Genomic DNA, 18,174 nt, shown 5'->3' on the forward strand with positions numbered 1-18,174 from the left:
GGGCCAGTCCATCAAGGATGGCCTCCTTAATAAACTTTTCTAAGATCTTCCCCAGGATAGAAGTCAGGCTAATGGGCCTGTAGTTAGCCAGATCCACTCTCCTACCTTTCTTGAAGATCGGTACCACATTGCCCTTCTTCCAGTCTTCGGGCATTACTCCAGAGCGCCAGGAGTTTTCAAAGATCCGTGCCAGGGGCTGGGCTATGACGCTCGCCAGCTCCTTGAGTACCCTCTTACTGAAGTCAACTTGATCAGAGAAATTCTTCAAGAACAAGTTAACTTGTAAGGAAGCACTTCACATGTTACAGAAACTAAGTTTGTATTGCAAGCATATGTAATTAGTAGCCAGGAAGTTGTATACAGCTTTGACTGCAAAAACATTTAATATATATTAAAGATGTGATGTTCAATTTAATACGCTGCAATTTTCTTGTTTTATGTACATATATATATGCAGACACTCTATAGCTCAATATTCATGTCTTTGTACTCTAAATTCTTTAAGACTAGTCAAATATTTGATAAAGGCAAATACATAATTCTAAATCAGAATCCTCAAACCTGAGCCTATATATGCAGCTACGTGAAAGATGATGCTGGGGGGGGGGGTCTCACTTTTTGTCAATGTACACTACTAGCAAAAAAAAAAATGCATTAAAATTTCACTGATTTGGCCGATTTAAAAAAAAAAGTCAAACCAATCCAATTTTACTATAAAGTTGACTAGAAAACACATTTTTTGCAATTGCATCTGAATTTAATAAATCAAAACTTCTATGTAAAGATTATGCTTTGATATATCTTAAACATATGTACTCAACATGTAAAGCAAACAGCAGTCTGGATAAATATATGGAAAGCTGTTTTATAATGGTCTAAGGCTCGTTCTTCAATCTTTTCCTATTAATGCTTAACTAGATGCACAAGTAATCTCAATCAATGCAAAAGGACTATTCACGATGCATAAAGTCAAGCATGTACATGAGTGTGAAACATCTGAGCCAGAGTCTAGTCCTGCAATAAATGGCTAATCCATAAAGTTTCCAATGCTGAAGATAACAAAAAATTGTCTGTTCGGAATATGAGCATATGCTAAAATGGATATTACTGTATATTATTATTATAGATATGTTCAGGTTTTCATACAACTAGGAAATATGACATGAAAAATGAAAGGCTACATCCCTCTTATAAAAAAACCTTATAATTTACCATTGGAAAAGCAAACAGTTAAACCATACAGTGGACAAAAGAAGAATACGTTTTCAAGCTTGAAAATAAGTATATAAAAAGCTTTCATGTATTCAGACTAATTCTCTTTCGTCGCAATGGATAGCATGCTAACTGTATTGCATCTGAGGGTCTCCTCCTTTTCAGCACAGAATTTTTCTTGGCAGCAGTGTCTGTTGGTGTGATCTCCACTTTTGTTACGAGGCTTTGGATTTTATTTTCTTCTTTAGCTTTACAACCAGCAAAAACTTCTTGTCGGAGCTTGCACAGTTCCAAGACTGGTTGCAAAGCTAGCGCTTGGGAAAATCCCTCTGCTCTTTCTATCAGTGCTGGGAGAGACTACAAACAAAAAGACACATGAACACCAAAGAAGCATGCATCTCAAGTTACAGAAAAAAAACCAATCATGGGTAGAACAGAAAAATAATTAAATTAATAACCATGATGTGTCTATAAGCTTTAACGTTCTCCAACCTCAATACAAGCCTTTCAAATTATAGGTATGAATTAAAAAACACAGGTCCACAGACCTTTAGCAGATCATGTATGGAATTTCCATTGTAGGTTTAAAGGTTTAAACAAAACAACATTTGAATAGTTTATGAAGAAGAGGTATGGCATTTCAAATTTCCATCAAGAAAATAAAATGTTATGGAGGCATTTTATAAGTACCAAACTTCCATAAATATTAGATTTTCAAAGACAAAAATGTATTGTAAATCACTACACTGTGGACACAGACACATTTGTTATAAGCTCTTCCTTGCAAGTCTTAAAAAGAAAAAAAGCTTAGAGCCTTAAAAAAACCCCAACCTTCTCTTTAGACTAGTACAGTTATCTCAGAGGGAGATAGAGTCACAAATCATTTCATGAGTACAGAAGGCAGATTTTTGTACAGAAAAAGTAGTTACAACTAATAAGTACTTCTGCTTCATCAGGTTGTTTTGCAACAAAATAAATAGTATGTTGAAAGTAAAAGGTAACAAAAATTACAACTAAAGACTGCCTTCTAGCTGGCACAGATCTTACCTTCATTGCTTCGCTAATTTGTTTTGATGTCACTCCTGTTACTTGCCTCAGATCTGCCATGCAATCAGCTGTAAAGAAGCATACACCATAATTTTATATTACTCCAAAAGCATGAAGAAAAAGAGGGCTTTTCTACCACTCAGAAGCAGAAGGTGGGAGAAGGGAAGGAAAGAGGACACTGAAACACCAAGGGTAATTATAAAACCACTAAAATGACTGAACATATAATAAGCTTTAACATTTTGCGATTCTATATTTTCATAGAAAAGACTATTATGAAATCAACTGTTCTGCAAGTTTAGTAAACTCAATAAGTTGATAGATCATCTAGCAACCTAGCTTTTAAAATATGTATATCTTGGAATATGCAAATACTTTCTCCAGGATTCCCAGTGGCTGGAGCATCAAAAAGCCTGGGGCAACAGATAAAGCCAGTATTAAATCACAGAATATTGTGCAACCCTTTTGCATAGTACCCCTATTCAAAGAGCTTCCACAAGCTATTAACAATTTTTCTTCATTCAGGAAGAGAAAGAAACCCAAATACATTTAAAAAAAACAAAAGAAAAAATTCTCAGTCATCCAGTCAGCCATCAGCCCCACTAGCAGTTAGTATATACACATATTTACAGAACTGTAATTGAACTGGTGTAAGATCTACGGCCGCTTATACATGTGCCTGTTGCCCGGACACATTGATGCACACACAGTTAAGTTAGCCTGCTGGGGCATGCTAATTAGCACACTACAGCAGCCTCAGCACCACATGTATTCATTGTCTCTGTGCTTCAAAATGGTGGTGGGGGTGCTTTAACTAAAACTCAAACAAGCTTTAGTTAAAGCCTGGGATGCTGAATACACGAGATGCTGCAGGTGCTTTAATCAGAGCGGCTCCCAAAAACCGCTCTAATTAAAGTGTCCCACCCCAATTCCAGAGCATGTGTAAAGATAGCCTATGGCTCTAGGGTCTTTGGATGCATGCAACCAAAATGAGGAATATTTGTTATTCACTACCCTTCTTACTCCTTGCTTTGTCTCTTATCTTAAATTGCTCTACGAGTAATAAGGAAGATACATTCTCAGATTCTGTGACTGAAATGCCCTAAATATAACAAAATAACAGACAAGGATTTAGTAACCAAAGGTACTACTTGAACCCAAATAATTCAAGGCACGCATGAGCTCACTAGAAAAATAGTTCTGATTTACCTATAGGACCTGTGACCTGTGATTGCATACAGGTTGTTTCAAACATATTGTGGTATCATCTTGTACATGGTCTCTAAACCCCTTGCCTTATTCCTACTAAACCTAGACTGCAGGTCCAGGGTTCATTTACAAATTTTCAGTTCTCAGTTGCAATGTAATATGCTAAGTTTTAAATGTTGCCATTAGTAGGCTTGTTAATCCTTCATGTTGCAATAGCTCCTGCAGACATCAACTATACTAGGACAGGGAAAAATAAAGCAAGGTTCCAACCACAGCATACAAAGATGCTTGTGGATGGGAGAAAGGAAGGAGAGAAGACTGTTACAAATAAAGTATTAAGATATGTTCATGAAGTTTGAAAGAACTCATGGAACAGGTCAGAAAATGATAAACATAAGTGTGAAAACATTAGTGGTGAAATGTCAGTGAAGGTTTTACACAACCAGACTGGCAATACTCATCATTTGCATCTACAACTAACTAACTGTTGCCATCCAGCAAAACCCAAACAACAAATGCCTTAACAGAAAAGTCAAGAACTTATTATACAAAATGGGAAGTTATTGGATCAATTTGGAAGAAAGGGAGAGAGGAGCTCAGAGGAGGTGAAGTGATACCATAGATATAGGAAAAGCTTTCATCTTATATTGCTATAGAAGTTATAACAGGGGGAATGAAAGGGAGAACTATCCTGAAGGGACACTACAGGTACAGCACCAAATTAGGTCTCTATCTAGGTCTCTGGCAGCACAATTCAGAAATGGTAAAGTATGCCAAGATAACATGATTACTCAGACTCTGGGAGGAAGATAATCATTGAACAGCGATCCCTCAAACCAAATAAGGATAGGTTGGTTATGAACAGATACTCTCCATGAACAGGACAACCTGTCTGTGATTCAGTGTTTGATGAGAGCTTACAGTGACAAAAAACTGGTGAATGGAAAGCCTCCCCAGTTGTGAGGGAAAAGACAAAAGCAACTACTGGAGATGCCTGCAGGTAGTCAGAAAAATCTGTGCAAAATGCCACTTTAAATTATGCAGTATGAAGAAGATGAACTTTACATGGAGAGTATTATATTCCTGTGTTCTAGGCTTCCCAAAACATAGGGAAATGAAAAAAGGAAATGAAAGGTATTGAGTAATCTAAACATTTTTGGTTTCTGGCCACTGCACTTACTAAACTGGGACATATGAACTTTCCAGAGACTCTGCAAATACTAAAACTGAGCACAAACCATGTGTTTTTGGTTAGTAATTTGCTACTATTTAATACTAAAGAATTATACAGAACAGACTGCCTGTCTCTCAAACAGTTTATGTCAATCCATGCTGAAAACCAGCCACATTACTGAGAAACTCCCACAAAGTTCTTTAGTTCCTGCTGGCTCCTTTGCAACACATGCGGGCATTTTTGGAAGCAGAGTCTCTTCTCAGTCACGAAGAGGAAATGCTGCCTAAAGTCAGACCAGAAACCTGCAAATTGGAAGCTTCTAGCTACTCTTCAGTTCAGTCATACTTGCATGTTTTTATTTATTTAAACATTTTTGCATTTGTGAATGAGATAGCAAATTACATCAAAAAGCTTTGTAATCACAGTATTCTCAGCTCACTATATTCAAAACCCTTCCACAGACTCATAGAAAAGTAGGGCTGCAAGGGACCTCCAGAGGTCATCTAGTTCAGCACCCTGCTCGAGGCAGGATCATCTTCATCCAAACCATCCCAGACAAGTCCTTGTCTAAGACACTGAAAGAATTCTCCAGGTTTTAGTCCCAATTAAAACCACTGGCACATCCCAGTCAAAATCCCTAGTCTTGGCTGTAGTCAACCCCCAGTGGTTCTGAGGAAGGTGAAAAGAAACCTAACAGCTGTAGCAACAGAAGGGGGAAAAGTTCTTCCCAGCAACAAGCAAAGCCCAGAAGCATGGGAAAAATGAACAGTCTCCATTCTGCTCTGCAACCTGAGGACAGCAAGCATAACTCCACATATCACATCCTCTTATGGACAACTAGAACTCTCCTTTCTGTATCCCCTCCATAAACCTTTCCTCAGCTGCCTTAATTTTCTTTCATAACTAAGCTTGTTGAGCTCTGCTTTATTCTCCTGCTGCTGAGTGTGGTCTTCTCCAATCTCCACCTGTTCTAGGCCACAGAGCTCTTTTCATCAACTCCCAGTGAACTGTATGTGTATGCATGTGTGTGTTGGGAAGGGTGTTTTTCTGGGCTTCCAACTATTGCCGTTTACTGAGCACTCTAGCCATACCTACTTCTCAACCATCCTTAATCACTGCTTACCCAACTTCTTGAACACCTCCAGTGATGGAGGTTCCACAATTTCCCTACGCAGTCTATTCCACTGCCTCTCTTTTCTAACAGTGACATTTTTCCTGATCACCAACTTAAACTAACTTTGCTGCAACTTCCATGGTATGCATCCTGTTCTCTAAAGCAATGGAAGAAAGGCATTCTCCCTCCTCTCTGCCTTCATATATTTGTCTTTAAATACTTGAAGACACCACTTCAGATATCTGAAGACTGCTATCATGTCTCTTTTTAATAATCATCTTGTCCACAAGCTAAACATGCCTACTTTTTGCAACCTCTTCTCATATGGTTTGCTTCCAAGCCATTTCTCTTTTCTGTTGCCTAACTCAGAAGACTGCACCGTACTGTTGGCCTTCAGAATTGTTGGTTCTTGACTACAAATTCAACATACTCGATTTGTAGAGTACATTAGCTAATACAATAAGTAGGGACCTACCGAAATTGCAGTAGAAGTAGGCTGCACAGTGGCTCCTTTAATCTTGTAGTTTCCCCCATATGTCCCCTGCTGACTGGGAAGGGGAAAATCGTGGTTTTAAATATGGCACCATTTCTGCCTTCCAACAGGTCAGCAAAAAACAGTGGCGTTGCCAGGGCCCCTCCACCAAATCAGTGGGAGAAGGCAAAAATGGTGCCCTTATTTAAAACCACAGTTTTTTGCCTCCCAGCTGATCAGGAGCAGGTAGCAGGGCCCCTCCACCAAAGCGGGGGCGGGATGCACAAAGGAAACTGCAAGATTATGTGAGCCACCATACAGCCCGTTTCCGTCATGATTTTGGTAGGTCCCTAACAATAAGTTTGACAACAGATAACACTTTCTGCTTTACTTGCTACAATTTTACATGACACAGGTAGCACACTGATATTAATACTGTACAGTGCTTATTGTAATTTAAAAATTCAATATTATGGACATGAAATACTGAAGGATAAGCATGTCTAAAAATGCATTCTTTGCTTCTTGACTTCTTTTACAGATCAGCCCAGCCCTGGCTGTTGCTGGGAATCAAATGGTTGTGAAGCATTTCTAGGTCTCACAAAACATAAGTAATAGGCCAGATAGGAGTGGTCCCTTTGTGGGCTGGATCTGGCTGATAGACGCAATCCAGTAGTCAGGACAGGTCCACACTCAGAGTAGCCTCTCCCAGCTGTCCGACAGCAGGCAAGGGGCAGTTCAGTCTCGATCCAGCTATGCAGGGAAAGGGGGCTTGGCCTGACCCCAATCCAGCCCTACAGGGAGGAAGGGTGAGGGGGGTGAAGGGGGTTGACCCATCCCTGATCCAGCCCTGCGTGGGAAGGGTCATGGCCCAACCCCATGGGAGGAATGGAGTGTGGGCAGCCTCAATCTGGCTGGGTGGAGGAAGGCATGAACCAGTTTCAACCTGGCTGGGCAGAGGGAAGGAGGCATGGCTTAGACCTGCAGGGAGAGGGGCATAGGCCAATCCCAAACCAGCTCCGTAGGGAAGGGAGTGTGGCCTGGCCCTGATCTGGCGATGTCAGAGGAGGCTCGTGGCTCAGCTCTGACCTGCTGTTCAGGGCTTGGGATTTTGGCAGTGAGGAGAGGTGGTGGTATTGACTGCCACTGCTCCCCACCTCTGCCAAATTTCCCAACCCATGGGGAGCCTCACAGGCCAGATTCTAAGGCTCCATGGGCTGGAGGTTGAGAAACTCTTTCCATAGTGGATCAAGCCTATCTCATTCATTATCTGTTTTCCAACAGTAGTAACTGAAGACAGAAACCTTGTGTAGTCATGAACTAATGTAACCTCAATGTATAGCTGATTTGGCCTTGAGTAGAGAAAAAATATTAGCATGAAACTTCAGGAAAAGAGAAATGAATGTGTGCCAATAAAGAAAAAGGATGCCTAGCTATTACAGGCGCCTATCATTTTGGTCCAATTACAGCCATAGTAAGCATATTTAAATAACTGAGTGCCAAAGTGTGAGGGGCAAGCATTTTCATGGGAGATATCATTCATTGGATCAACTACATGGGTAGAACAGACAGGTTTTGAAATGCAGTACTATAATGTAATGCCAACAGAACAAACTAATTGAGAGTCTCCACTCTGATCGTCACACTTGAAAGACAGTAATTTTATGGGAGTTTAAAACTCTGCAGTTGACATTTCAACAAGGTAGTGTCTTTCTATGCATCTGGACTGACTTCACAGTTACTTACCTTGAGATGGCTCTGGTCTTATCTCTTGTGGCTTTACAACAGGCTTGTAGAGCTTCTGCATGCACAAAAATAAATGAAAAATCATTTCATTTTGAACTGTTTTTGCTTTAAGAATTGTTTTAGTCTCTATGTTTGCACAGTACTCAGCACAATGGAGAGCTACTATCAGGAGGACAGCAGCACAGTTATTAAGAGCAACTAATAGTTTTATAAAACATGTATTCAGTACTGTACATCTAATTTAGAGAACCGCTAGAAAAGGTGATATATTCAGCACATTTCTGGACTAATTGTATCTAGTCATGATACTGTCTTGTATGTTGTCAAATTTAGCGTGGCAGAAAAGAGGCTGTCCTGCTGAAGTCTAGACATTTTGGAAGAACCATTGATATCTGCTGCACAATTTTTGAAAGAGAATAGCATAGCAACTCCTGAAGAACCATTCACGAAGCCTAAACAAAGGGAACATTTATACAAAAAACTACTATAATGACCAGTTGGTATTTGTTGTTTTTCTGTCTTTACAGGTATTTGTGTATGAATGAGAAGAGTCTCTCACAACCTGGGCTCTCCTGATCTTTGATCCTTGCCATGAATTTTGTAACACAACATGAATAAGTTGCTGCAGAGATATATGTAACATTTTAGTGTTATGATTTCACTTCAAGGTCAAGTAAGGAGAGGTTATGAGGTGGAAGAGAAGCTTATTTCATTACCAGCAATCACCACCTACATCATGAACACTAGATAAATACAAGGTAAAGGTGAACTCATACATCTTTAAGTTAGGTACAAAAAGTATTTCTCCCACTGAAAGACTCTCCCCCAATCCTCTTAAAATTGTGAACAAAAAGCAGTCACTATTGGAACAAAATTCTAATGGCTGAAACATTTTTGTTAGCAAGTCTGGAAATATAGGAGGTAACAGTCCCAGGTCCCAAGTGAGTGAAATGCAACAGGCACTGGTCTCAAGCATTCTTTGACATATTGATGTACAGACTCTCTGGGAGGCTGTTTCCTCTTCACAGCTGTAGGGAGACTGTACCATGACCCTTATGTAAAACCTGTTTGGCTATTCTTTGGGAGGAGTGTTATTTTGGAAAATACAGCACAATTCTGGCAGAATAAAACTAACATTCATTGTGCAAAAAATTTGCAGCCTTACTGTATCTCCCAACAAAAATGTAACAGTAGAGCAGTGATGTCTATGGTCCTAACACATCTCTATAAGGTGTACTACTGTTTGACTACTAGTAGACTATATGAAACAGTACATTTTGGGATTCAGCAGTCTAGATTTTTGAAAAAAATATTTGTTTGCTTGCCCATTGTGAACTTAATTTTGTTTCTTAGAGATCTAACACAAGCTTCTAAAGCACTTCCTGAACAAATCCTTTCCGCAAATAACAACATCCTCATAATTATCTAGCGATTTATCTTGGGGATCTACCCTCCAGAAAGGGTAAGAATGATTTAACACTGCAGGTTTCTTTATTGATGAGCTGAAGGACTGAAACCCTGCAGTGCAGACCTTAGGCAGAACTTCCATGGAAACCTAGGCTTGCCGCCTATTACAAAAGATACATGTTGCAAATGAAAATGTTTTTTTTCATGTTTGTACAGCAAGCACTTAAACCTCACATGCCAGGCCGTGTTTTCTAGATGCATGGTAACAAGTGAAAAAAAATCATGCCCCATCTAGTGATAAGTGTACATAGCTTGAAGTAGCTACAAGCAACTTCCTACAGCTGGCTTAAGAAACATGCCCTGCACCCTTTGACTGAGACTACTCTGAATAAAGTTATTTCTCTAAAGCCAAGGAAAAATGTACTAATTGGAAACAAAGTAGGAGTAAGGGTTAAGATTATATGCAGATCAAGTATGCATGGTCTGTGCGTAGACCAACATGCTCTTGGTAACTGGGACTTTCTGAGGAAGAGGAGGGTGGACAAGTCATCAGGCCAAACAGATGCATGAATGGAAAGAAAGCTTACTTTTAGCTACTTAACAGGTAGGCCAAAAGTCTCCTCTGACCTAGGACTAATGCAGTGGTAAAAATAAATTTTAATGGGAAAGATTTAAAATTCATGGCATTAGATATAGCCAATTTCAGTAACTACCAAAATTATGCCCCAAATCAGGGGATTAATGTACCTATTGATTAAACCATATACCCTTGTTTCCCTGATTATCTGAAGGTTGTTATTCCACTTGCCTACTTGCATATTTTAAGTTAAACACCTGGATACTGACTACTATAGAAGGCGCTTACAAACTCTGTAACAGCCCACCTGCTGGAGGAAATGGAGATTCTGTCCTGAGGAGCACAAAGCAGCCAGTCACTGCTCCTCATAATTGCTGGTGACAAGTTGAATAAATGTGACTCATGACTTGCTGTATGATTGATAAAGCAGCTGGTATTGTCAAAAATGTAATATTCGCGATGTAGTTGGAAGGTTTTATCCACAGAACTGCTGCTTTGGAACCATGAGGTTAGCAATTCCATTTCATGAAAGCCCTGACAACACCCTGCCTGCTGACTCAGGAAGAATTAAAGAGCTCTACACACACACATGCACACACTTGTTCTCTTTCTCTCTCAACATTTTACACTTCTACAGCAGCTTTCTTCCAAAGATTTCAGAGGCCCTGTTTCAGTATTGTATATAAGCACATACTGAATTTTAAAGCATAGGGATAATAACCATTGGAAGCATGTGCTTAAATAGCCCAATGAACAGTACCAGAGTGTTAATTCATTACAACTTAGCACAATATAATGGGCATTTATCCTTGATTAACTGAAGGATATACCAATGCAGAGAGTTTGCTGATGACACTAAGATGTGGGGTGAGGTGGGCACACTTGAAGGGAGAGAGAGGCTGACTTCTCTCTCCCTTCAAGTTTGCTCTCAATGGAAGAGAGGCTTCTCCCTTAAAGCTTCTCTCTCCCTTCAATGGGAGCTGGAGAGAGACAGAGGCTGCAACTAGATTTAGACAGACTACAAAAGTGGGCAGATGAGAGAATAGGATGGGGTTCAACGTAGATAAATGCAGGGTGCTGCACCTTGGGAGAAGGAATCCACAGCATATGTACAGGCTGGGGATTCCCCTCTTGAAAGCACAGAGGCGGAATGGGATCTTGGAGTCATTACTGACTCCAAGATGAACATCAGCCGCCAATGCTAGGCTGCAGCCAGCAAGGCCAGCCATACCTTGTCATGCATCCAAAGATGCAACTCAAGCCAGTTCAGAGAGGTGATACTCCCCCTCTGTGCAACATTCGTCAAGCCACAATTGGAGTACGGTGTCCAGTACTGGGTGCTGCACTTTAAAAAGGATGTGGCCAGCCTTGAGGGAGTTCAGAGGAGAGCCACCCATTTGGGGAGAGGGCAGCAGGACAGGCCCTATGAGGAAAGACTGAGGAACCTGAACCTGTTCAGCCTTGGCAAGAGGAGGCTGAGGGGGGACCTCGTGGCTGCCTACAAACTCATCAGGGGAGATCTTCAGCAAATAGGAAGAGCCCTATTCTCCCCAGCACCACCTAGGGTGATGAGGAACAATGGTAATAAGCTGATGAAAAACAGGTTTAGGTTAGAGATCAGGAAGCTATATTTTACAGTTAAGGTGGCCAGAATCTGGAATCAACTTCCTAGGGAAGTGGTCCTCGCCCCTACCTTGGGCAAATTCAAAAAGATGATCACCTGTCTGGGGTCTTGTCAACCCAACATTCATTCCTGCCTGTGGCAGGGGGTCAGGCTAGATGATCTGTTCAGGTCCCTCCTGACCTTAGCTACTATGAAACTGTGAAATGGAAGCAGTTTACTCAGAGATGCCATAGAACTAGTAACAAAATTGGGAAAAACTTCAGACACAATGTCTCAGCCACTATGTTGACAGAATTCCTCTATTTTCTTTCAAATGCACATCTCAAGTCCAATTCAAATTATGCTTTTCATCAGAACTGTAAATTACTCACCAAAATTTCTTGCTCTGCTTTTATGGTCTTGATGATATGTACCAGTATTTTTCTGGGACATTGCTTACGCTTGCTAGCAGTCTCAACTATAAGTTCATCAAATTGATCTTCAAGGATTTTGATATCAGAACCTATATTCATAAGCAAAATAAAGTGACAGTATGCAAAGTTATAGTGCCTTGAAAAATACTCTTGAAAAATATTAATATTTTTTCAGGAAACAAGGCAAGAAGACATCTTGCAAGTAAAAAAGAGCTATATCTGCAATAAGTAGTCTGGTATAAATTATATCACCAATGAGTTAAATGGATAGCTTAAAACAACTGTCATGTACTTCTTTTTGGTTATCCTTTCCCTGTAATAGCAGGTAATGATGTGTTTAAATTTAATATCTGTTGGCTAAAACCTGTAAAGCGATGGTAAGGGGTGCCTCACTTCCATTATGTTGGAAGTATAAAGTTGCACATGCTTGGTGTTCAGAAACTACAGTACAGCATAAACAGAAAAGGCGGAGTCATACACAGACATGATGCAGGGCTATACAAAAAGCACAGACTATACAAAAGCTAGAATGTACTAAAACACTGAGGGTCAGCTGCACGTGGATCATTACTCAAAGAGACCAATAGCCTGGATCTCTTGCATCCTTCTCAGGCTAACTAACTTTTTAAAAAAAGAGTGATTTTTTTTGCTAAGAGTAGGGTAAATACTGGATTGATATTTGTTTAACTTGTTTTATACTTGTTTGGGGGTAGGATTTTAAACATAGGTATCAATATAGCCCCTAATTATATGCTTTAGAGAATAAGCTATGTTCATATAATAAAGTCTTTGTGCAAAAAGAAAGTAGTTCTCACATTCAAAACAACAACCTGCACTAAATACAGTTGACACTGGAGTAATAATTTGCAATAGGTGAATAAAGTTGTAATCAGAGCCCATTATAATTAATGGAACAATTCAACTAATTTCAGCAGGCAATGAATCTGTCCTTAAATATGAAAAGTATTTTGCTATGGCTACTACATCCCTTTGCTTTCATATGCTGTGGCAGGCTTTTCAGAAATGTATTCAGTCTGAAATCACTCAAGTAAGGCCTTGCAATCCATGTGAATCACGAGTTTTCTGTAACTATGTGGTGACTCTCACAATAAAAGACTAGGTATTTTTTAAGGCGCTACCTTATTTCAGCAGTAACGGCTGATATTTTTACCATTAAAAAAATTCTGAGAAGGCAGCACACAATCCTGGCAATGAAGGATACAATATTAAATGAATGATACACTTCTAAATATTTTCCATGTGTGTACTTGAACATCACACACTTCATTCAAATGTTCTATCAAATATTATATTAAATATTCTATTAATATTAGCTTTCTGAAAGGTTCTTAATGCCATAAGAGAATACATATGGCAGTTTCTCACCTTTGTTAATTGAAGAGTCCTCTGAAAAGTGTCTACAGTATTTATTATCCTATGGTCTGAGCATCTGCAATTTTGCAATTAAATCTGACAACGGTTTAAAACTTCAGATAACATTTTACTTTAAAGCTTAAATTAAGTACCTGCCCTTATTACTCTCAAGTTACAACATCTACCATTAGACAACAGAAAACAGAAGTCAAAAGCCAGAAGCAAAGAGGAGTCAGAATAGCAGTTACAATGCTCCATCCAAAGTATACTTGGGTTCAAAGTCTTGATATATTTTAGATCTGCCTAGCATATCACATAAAGGTGGATTTAGAGCCCCCTCTCCTGGTCAATCTTTGCAGCACCACCTCATCATGACTTCTTAATGGGCGAAGTATTTTTATGGCAATCCTAGAAGGGGTCTATACAATGTAGAGATATGAAAAGTTATTTCAAATATTTATCCAGAACTGTCAGTTTACAGTTTTCCTTAATCCAATTTTTTAAAAATAAAATGTTCATTTAATAAAAAAAAGTAAGTAAAAATATTACTAGGTTTTAATTTTTTCCTACAGAGGTTAATTGGATCTTTAAATATATTCTTAAAATATTTTTGAATTTCTATTAGGACATAAGAAGTTAATCTTAATTTCCCTACCTTTCAAGCTACAGTTATAGCAACTGGAATATCAATTCTTGCATGTAATTTATTAAACTCTAGAAGTGTGCTGAATTTTTTATACAACACTTGTTTAAACAACACAAGACGTACATGGCTGAAAAAGAGGATTTTGTTTTGTTTAGTGCAGTCATTACACTCTAAACTTGTTTTCTTAATTAAAATAAATGCATATTTTTTATGTTCATAAGTTATTTCTAAAGTACAAAGCATTAAACCAGGTGGGTGCCTTTCCACTACACTGAAGTCTACAACAGAGATGTACCATTTGAAGCATGCAAGGCAAAAAAACCCAAGTAACTGGATATACAACCAAATCATATAGTTTCCACTGAATGCTAAAGGTTACTAAAGGCCCCTCAGGCATCTCTGATTCAGTTAATCTATAAGGTGCATCTTTATCTTGTTTTCTGCCAAAGGCCCCTATAATTACACATTCAGTTTACAGCCCTTGCAAAGACAATCTATTAATGTTTCTTTTTCTATTACAACACTTAAGAGCTAACACAGGCTGGATGCTATGATTTATAAAACTGAAAACCATCTGGAAAGCATAACACAAATTAACTGCATAGTCTCTCCAAGTGCCACTCCAATCCCTATCCTTTAACCGGATCTGCTATTCTGCTTTCTGTTTCCTTCCTTGTGGTCCCTGCCCTATCCATCACTGTGTTGCCTATTCCATCGTCCATCTTCCATATGCCACACTCACAAGCTGCCAATGCCACTTATGGCACTCATGCTGCAGGCAGCCATCCCTGATCCAGAAGACATGTGAGAAGGGAGTTTGCTTGGTAATATCTTTTATTGAATCAACTGTCTTGCTGACAGATAAATTAGACAAGCTTTGGGGCACAAACATCCTTCCTCAGACCTGTGAAAGAAGCAAACAGACTAAGGCAAGGGTTAGCAACATTTTCTGGCAAGAGACTGATATGACCTAGCTCAGATCTGAGACAAGCGGGCACTGGGACTTTCTCTGCTTCCTCCTGCCACCTGGCTTTGGTGCAGCATGGGCAGAGCCACACACTGCTAAAGCCATGGCTCCAGGAGCCAGATTTGGCCCATGGGCCACAGGTTGATGACCGACCCCTGGCCTAAGACATACAGCAGGTAAAACCATTACTTTTGTTTAACCTCATTATGTTAATTGAAGTGATCGCTAAACCTGAGGAACAAAAAAAAAAAATATCAGAAGCAGTAACTTGGTAGAAACCAAGTAAGAAGCAGCTGACAGATACCTGATATATAGATAAATAGTAGGGCCGTGCAAAGCTTTGGTCCCTGATTCGATTCGGCAAAGATTCGATCCAATTTGGTGGCTGAATCTCTGAATCTGAATCGAATCAAAAGACCCTTTAATCGATTCAGAGACATTTGGAAATAGACACAGCTTTAAATGTTTTTTCTACATACCTCAAGGTACCAGGCAGCTTGTGAATAACACAACGGTGGGGCAGATGGAGTGTCTTACAGGAAAGCGGGGGACTCCCCAGTGCGCTTGGCAGCGGACGTGTAAGTGGACCAGAAGCATATCTGATCCAGCAGTTGCTCCAGCTGGTCTGGGACCTGTGTTGCATGAGACAGACACAGATCCCATAGCAGCCAGAATGGACTACACCATGTGTGCTGCCTGCCCCAGCAGCTCTGGGACTGGCTGGTCTGGTCACCAGGTCAGGTGTGATGGGGGAGGAAGAGAGGGTCTGGTATGCCCAATCCAGCCTGCAGACTGGTTGTATACCAAGAGTATGCACCAGGCCCCTTGTGGGTCTGACCAGACCAAGGGGCAGCACTGGAAGCCAGATGGCAGGGCTCTGCAGGCTGAATCTGGCCCATGGGCCATTTATTTGACACCCCCAATATATATGAAGTCTACAGTGGAGTCACATGACATGTGCATTTAACTTACACAAATTCAACTATGTGCACTCGACAAAAAAAAGAAGAGAAAAATAACAATTTAAATAGTGCAGGCGATTCCGCCTGCCATTCCACTCAATGCCCCAGAGCGAGTACGAGATGGGAGACATGAATCTGCTGTTCCCTCAGTCAGTCTCAGTTCCCGTGTGCCTCTCATAGTGTGAGCATCTCACTGCGCATAAATACGGCCGCAATGAATTTAGCATCTGTGCCATCAAGATTCCGTAATTTTGACTATACGCGATTTTCGCCTTACTCGCTGACTTTAGAACCTAACCCCCGCGTAAGACGCGACTCCACCGTACTAGTAGGTCAGTGAAGGTACTGCAGATGGATATTAGTTTGCCAGGGTTTTCTTGTTCGTGTACCTTGGAGAACATGTAAGGAGTTTCTGGGGCAAAAGAAAAGGAGGTTAAGTTTGTGCTTTTTTTTTCTTGGAGTTGCTAAGAAAAGGATTTGATAATGTCTGTGTTCAAAGATTAATATTGTTTTGGGGTCTTCTCCGAGTTCCTTATAATTGCTAGGTGTCAGAGAGCTGTTTGCCTTGTTAATGAAGCCTTTGTTGTTGAGAAGGAATATGGACTCTCTTTGATCTGTTGGTTTGATCACTGTTTTGGTTGATGGATCTTCAAATAAGAACTATTTGTTTTTTCTCTCCAAAAGGGAGAGGTTGTCTTGATAGTTGTATTGGCTGAGGATTGCACTGTTAAGTTGCTTCCTAAAGGGAGGGCTAGTCAGATTTGTTTTTGTTATTTTTGCAGGTTTCTGTGGGAAGAAGGTGGGTGTCTTTTGTAGAAAGATTATGCTCAAAAGCTTGCCTAACATCTCCCAGTTACTCCAATAAAAGATATTCCCAAATTAATTTTGTTTAGCCTGTATTTTTAGAAAGTCTATATGGAAGTGAAACAAGTAATTTGCATATGATTTTCCCCCCAGACTAAGATAACCTTATTTTTCCTTTTGTTATGAACCCTTCTACAAGCTAATTTACATAAACAGTGTTTATGTAAATAAGTTTAAAATATGTATCACCTACTTATGGAATTTTAAAGTCACCTATCTCCTTGGTAACCAAACCTCACACCCTCAAAAGGCATTTAAATGCCAAACCCTGTTCATTGATTCAATTGAATTACTGATTTCAATGGGAGTTAGGCATTTAGAGAGAAACAGAAATGGTTTTGAAAATATGCCTTTCCTTCTCTGTCTCCTCCTCCCATTTACTCCTGGGTTATGTATTCAAATTACATTCTCTTTTCATTTAATTCTCAAGACTATCTGTGGAGAAATACTGTACTGCAAGGGTGAATCTAATTTCTCAATCAGACATATGCAGACTTGGATTCAGTATTATTTGATTTTTCCCTTGATAACACTTATCTATTAGTTTCAACAAAAGGAAGATTTACTGCCTTAATGGTAAGGTAAATGCTTGGCGTAAAATTAAGATATAAGACAAACTAAACACACACCACTTTGAAGCTCATCTTCATCTGAAGTTTCCTGCCAGGGCTCTCCATTAATAGTAATATTTTCCTGAACAGCCGTTTCAAAATTCTGTAAGAAATGAATAACTATCAAAATGCTTGAAGTTACACTGGTGAGCATATCAGCACTGACAGAAGGCAAGTACCCTAAAGCCTGTTCCCACTTCCTAGAAAACTGCTGAAGTCCTGTCCCAACTTGACAACAGTAGAAACTTGGTAATCATAGAATTATAGAAAATGAGGGTTGGAAGGGGCCCCAGGAGGTAATTTAGTCCAACCCCAGGCTCAAAGCAGGACTGTTCCCCACTATGTCACCCCAGCTAAAGCACTGTCTACCTAGGTCTTAAAAACCTCCAGGGATAGAGATTTGACCAGTTCTCTGAGTAACCTGTTGCAATGCTTTACTACTTTCCTAGCGAGAAAGTTCTTCCTAATATCTAACCTAAACTTCTCTTACTGCAACTTGAGATCATTGTTCCTTGTTGTCATCTGCCACCACTGAGAATAGTTTAGCTCCACCTTCTTTGCTACCCCCTTTCAGGCAGTTGAAAGCTGCTATTAAATCCCCTGAGTCTTCCCTTCTCCAGACTAAATAAGACCAGTTCCCTCCGCTTCGCCTCATAATAAGTCATGTGCCCCAGCCCCCTAGTAACTTTCACTGCTCTCTGCTGGACTCTCTAATTTTTCTGCATCCTTTCTGTAGTGGGGGGCCCAAAACTGGA

General features: G+C 39.9%; 2 protein-coding genes across 2 annotated transcripts in view; both read right to left on the reverse strand.

Moving 5' to 3' along the window:
• BATF3 (basic leucine zipper ATF-like transcription factor 3) overlaps positions 1-154 on the reverse strand; it is an 11,439-nt gene extending 11,285 nt beyond the window's left edge. Inside the window, exon 1 of the mRNA XM_019548574.1 lies at positions 106-154. Within this exon, the coding sequence (XP_019404119.1) occupies positions 106-154 (49 nt within the window). The remainder of the gene's footprint in view (positions 1-105) is intronic.
• A 76-nt stretch (positions 155-230) lies between these two features.
• On the reverse strand, positions 231-17,680 carry NSL1 (NSL1, MIS12 kinetochore complex component). The gene is made up of 5 exons (XM_019549451.1): positions 17,438-17,680; positions 11,954-12,084; positions 7,975-8,029; positions 2,260-2,327; positions 231-1,569 (listed from the first exon to the last, which is right to left on the reverse strand). The coding sequence occupies exons 1-5, from the start codon at positions 17,571-17,573 to the stop codon at positions 1,297-1,299; spliced, it is 663 nt and encodes a 220-aa protein (XP_019404996.1). The 5' UTR covers positions 17,574-17,680; the 3' UTR covers positions 231-1,296.
• Between the last annotated feature and the right edge of the window lie 494 nt (positions 17,681-18,174).

This window comes from Crocodylus porosus, unplaced genomic scaffold, assembly GCF_001723895.1.
Source record: "Crocodylus porosus isolate Cpor-Errol unplaced genomic scaffold, CroPor_comp1, whole genome shotgun sequence".
In the NCBI taxonomy this organism is placed as follows: domain Eukaryota; kingdom Metazoa; phylum Chordata; order Crocodylia; family Crocodylidae; genus Crocodylus; species Crocodylus porosus.

Bases quoted from the DNA above. Each gene is read 5' to 3' on its own strand.
- NSL1 (XM_019549451.1), bottom strand. From the start codon at position 17,573: ATGCTCACCAGTGTAACTTCAAGCATTTTGATAGTTATTCATTTCTTA. The intron at 2,328-7,974 runs GTAAGTAACTGT...GCTTCTTTACAG, and splicing joins AAGACCAGAGCCATCTCAAG to CTGATTGCATGGCAGATCTG. The intron at 1,570-2,259 runs GTAAGATCTGTG...TTTTGTTTGTAG, and splicing joins AAATTAGCGAAGCAATGAAG to TCTCTCCCAGCACTGATAGA.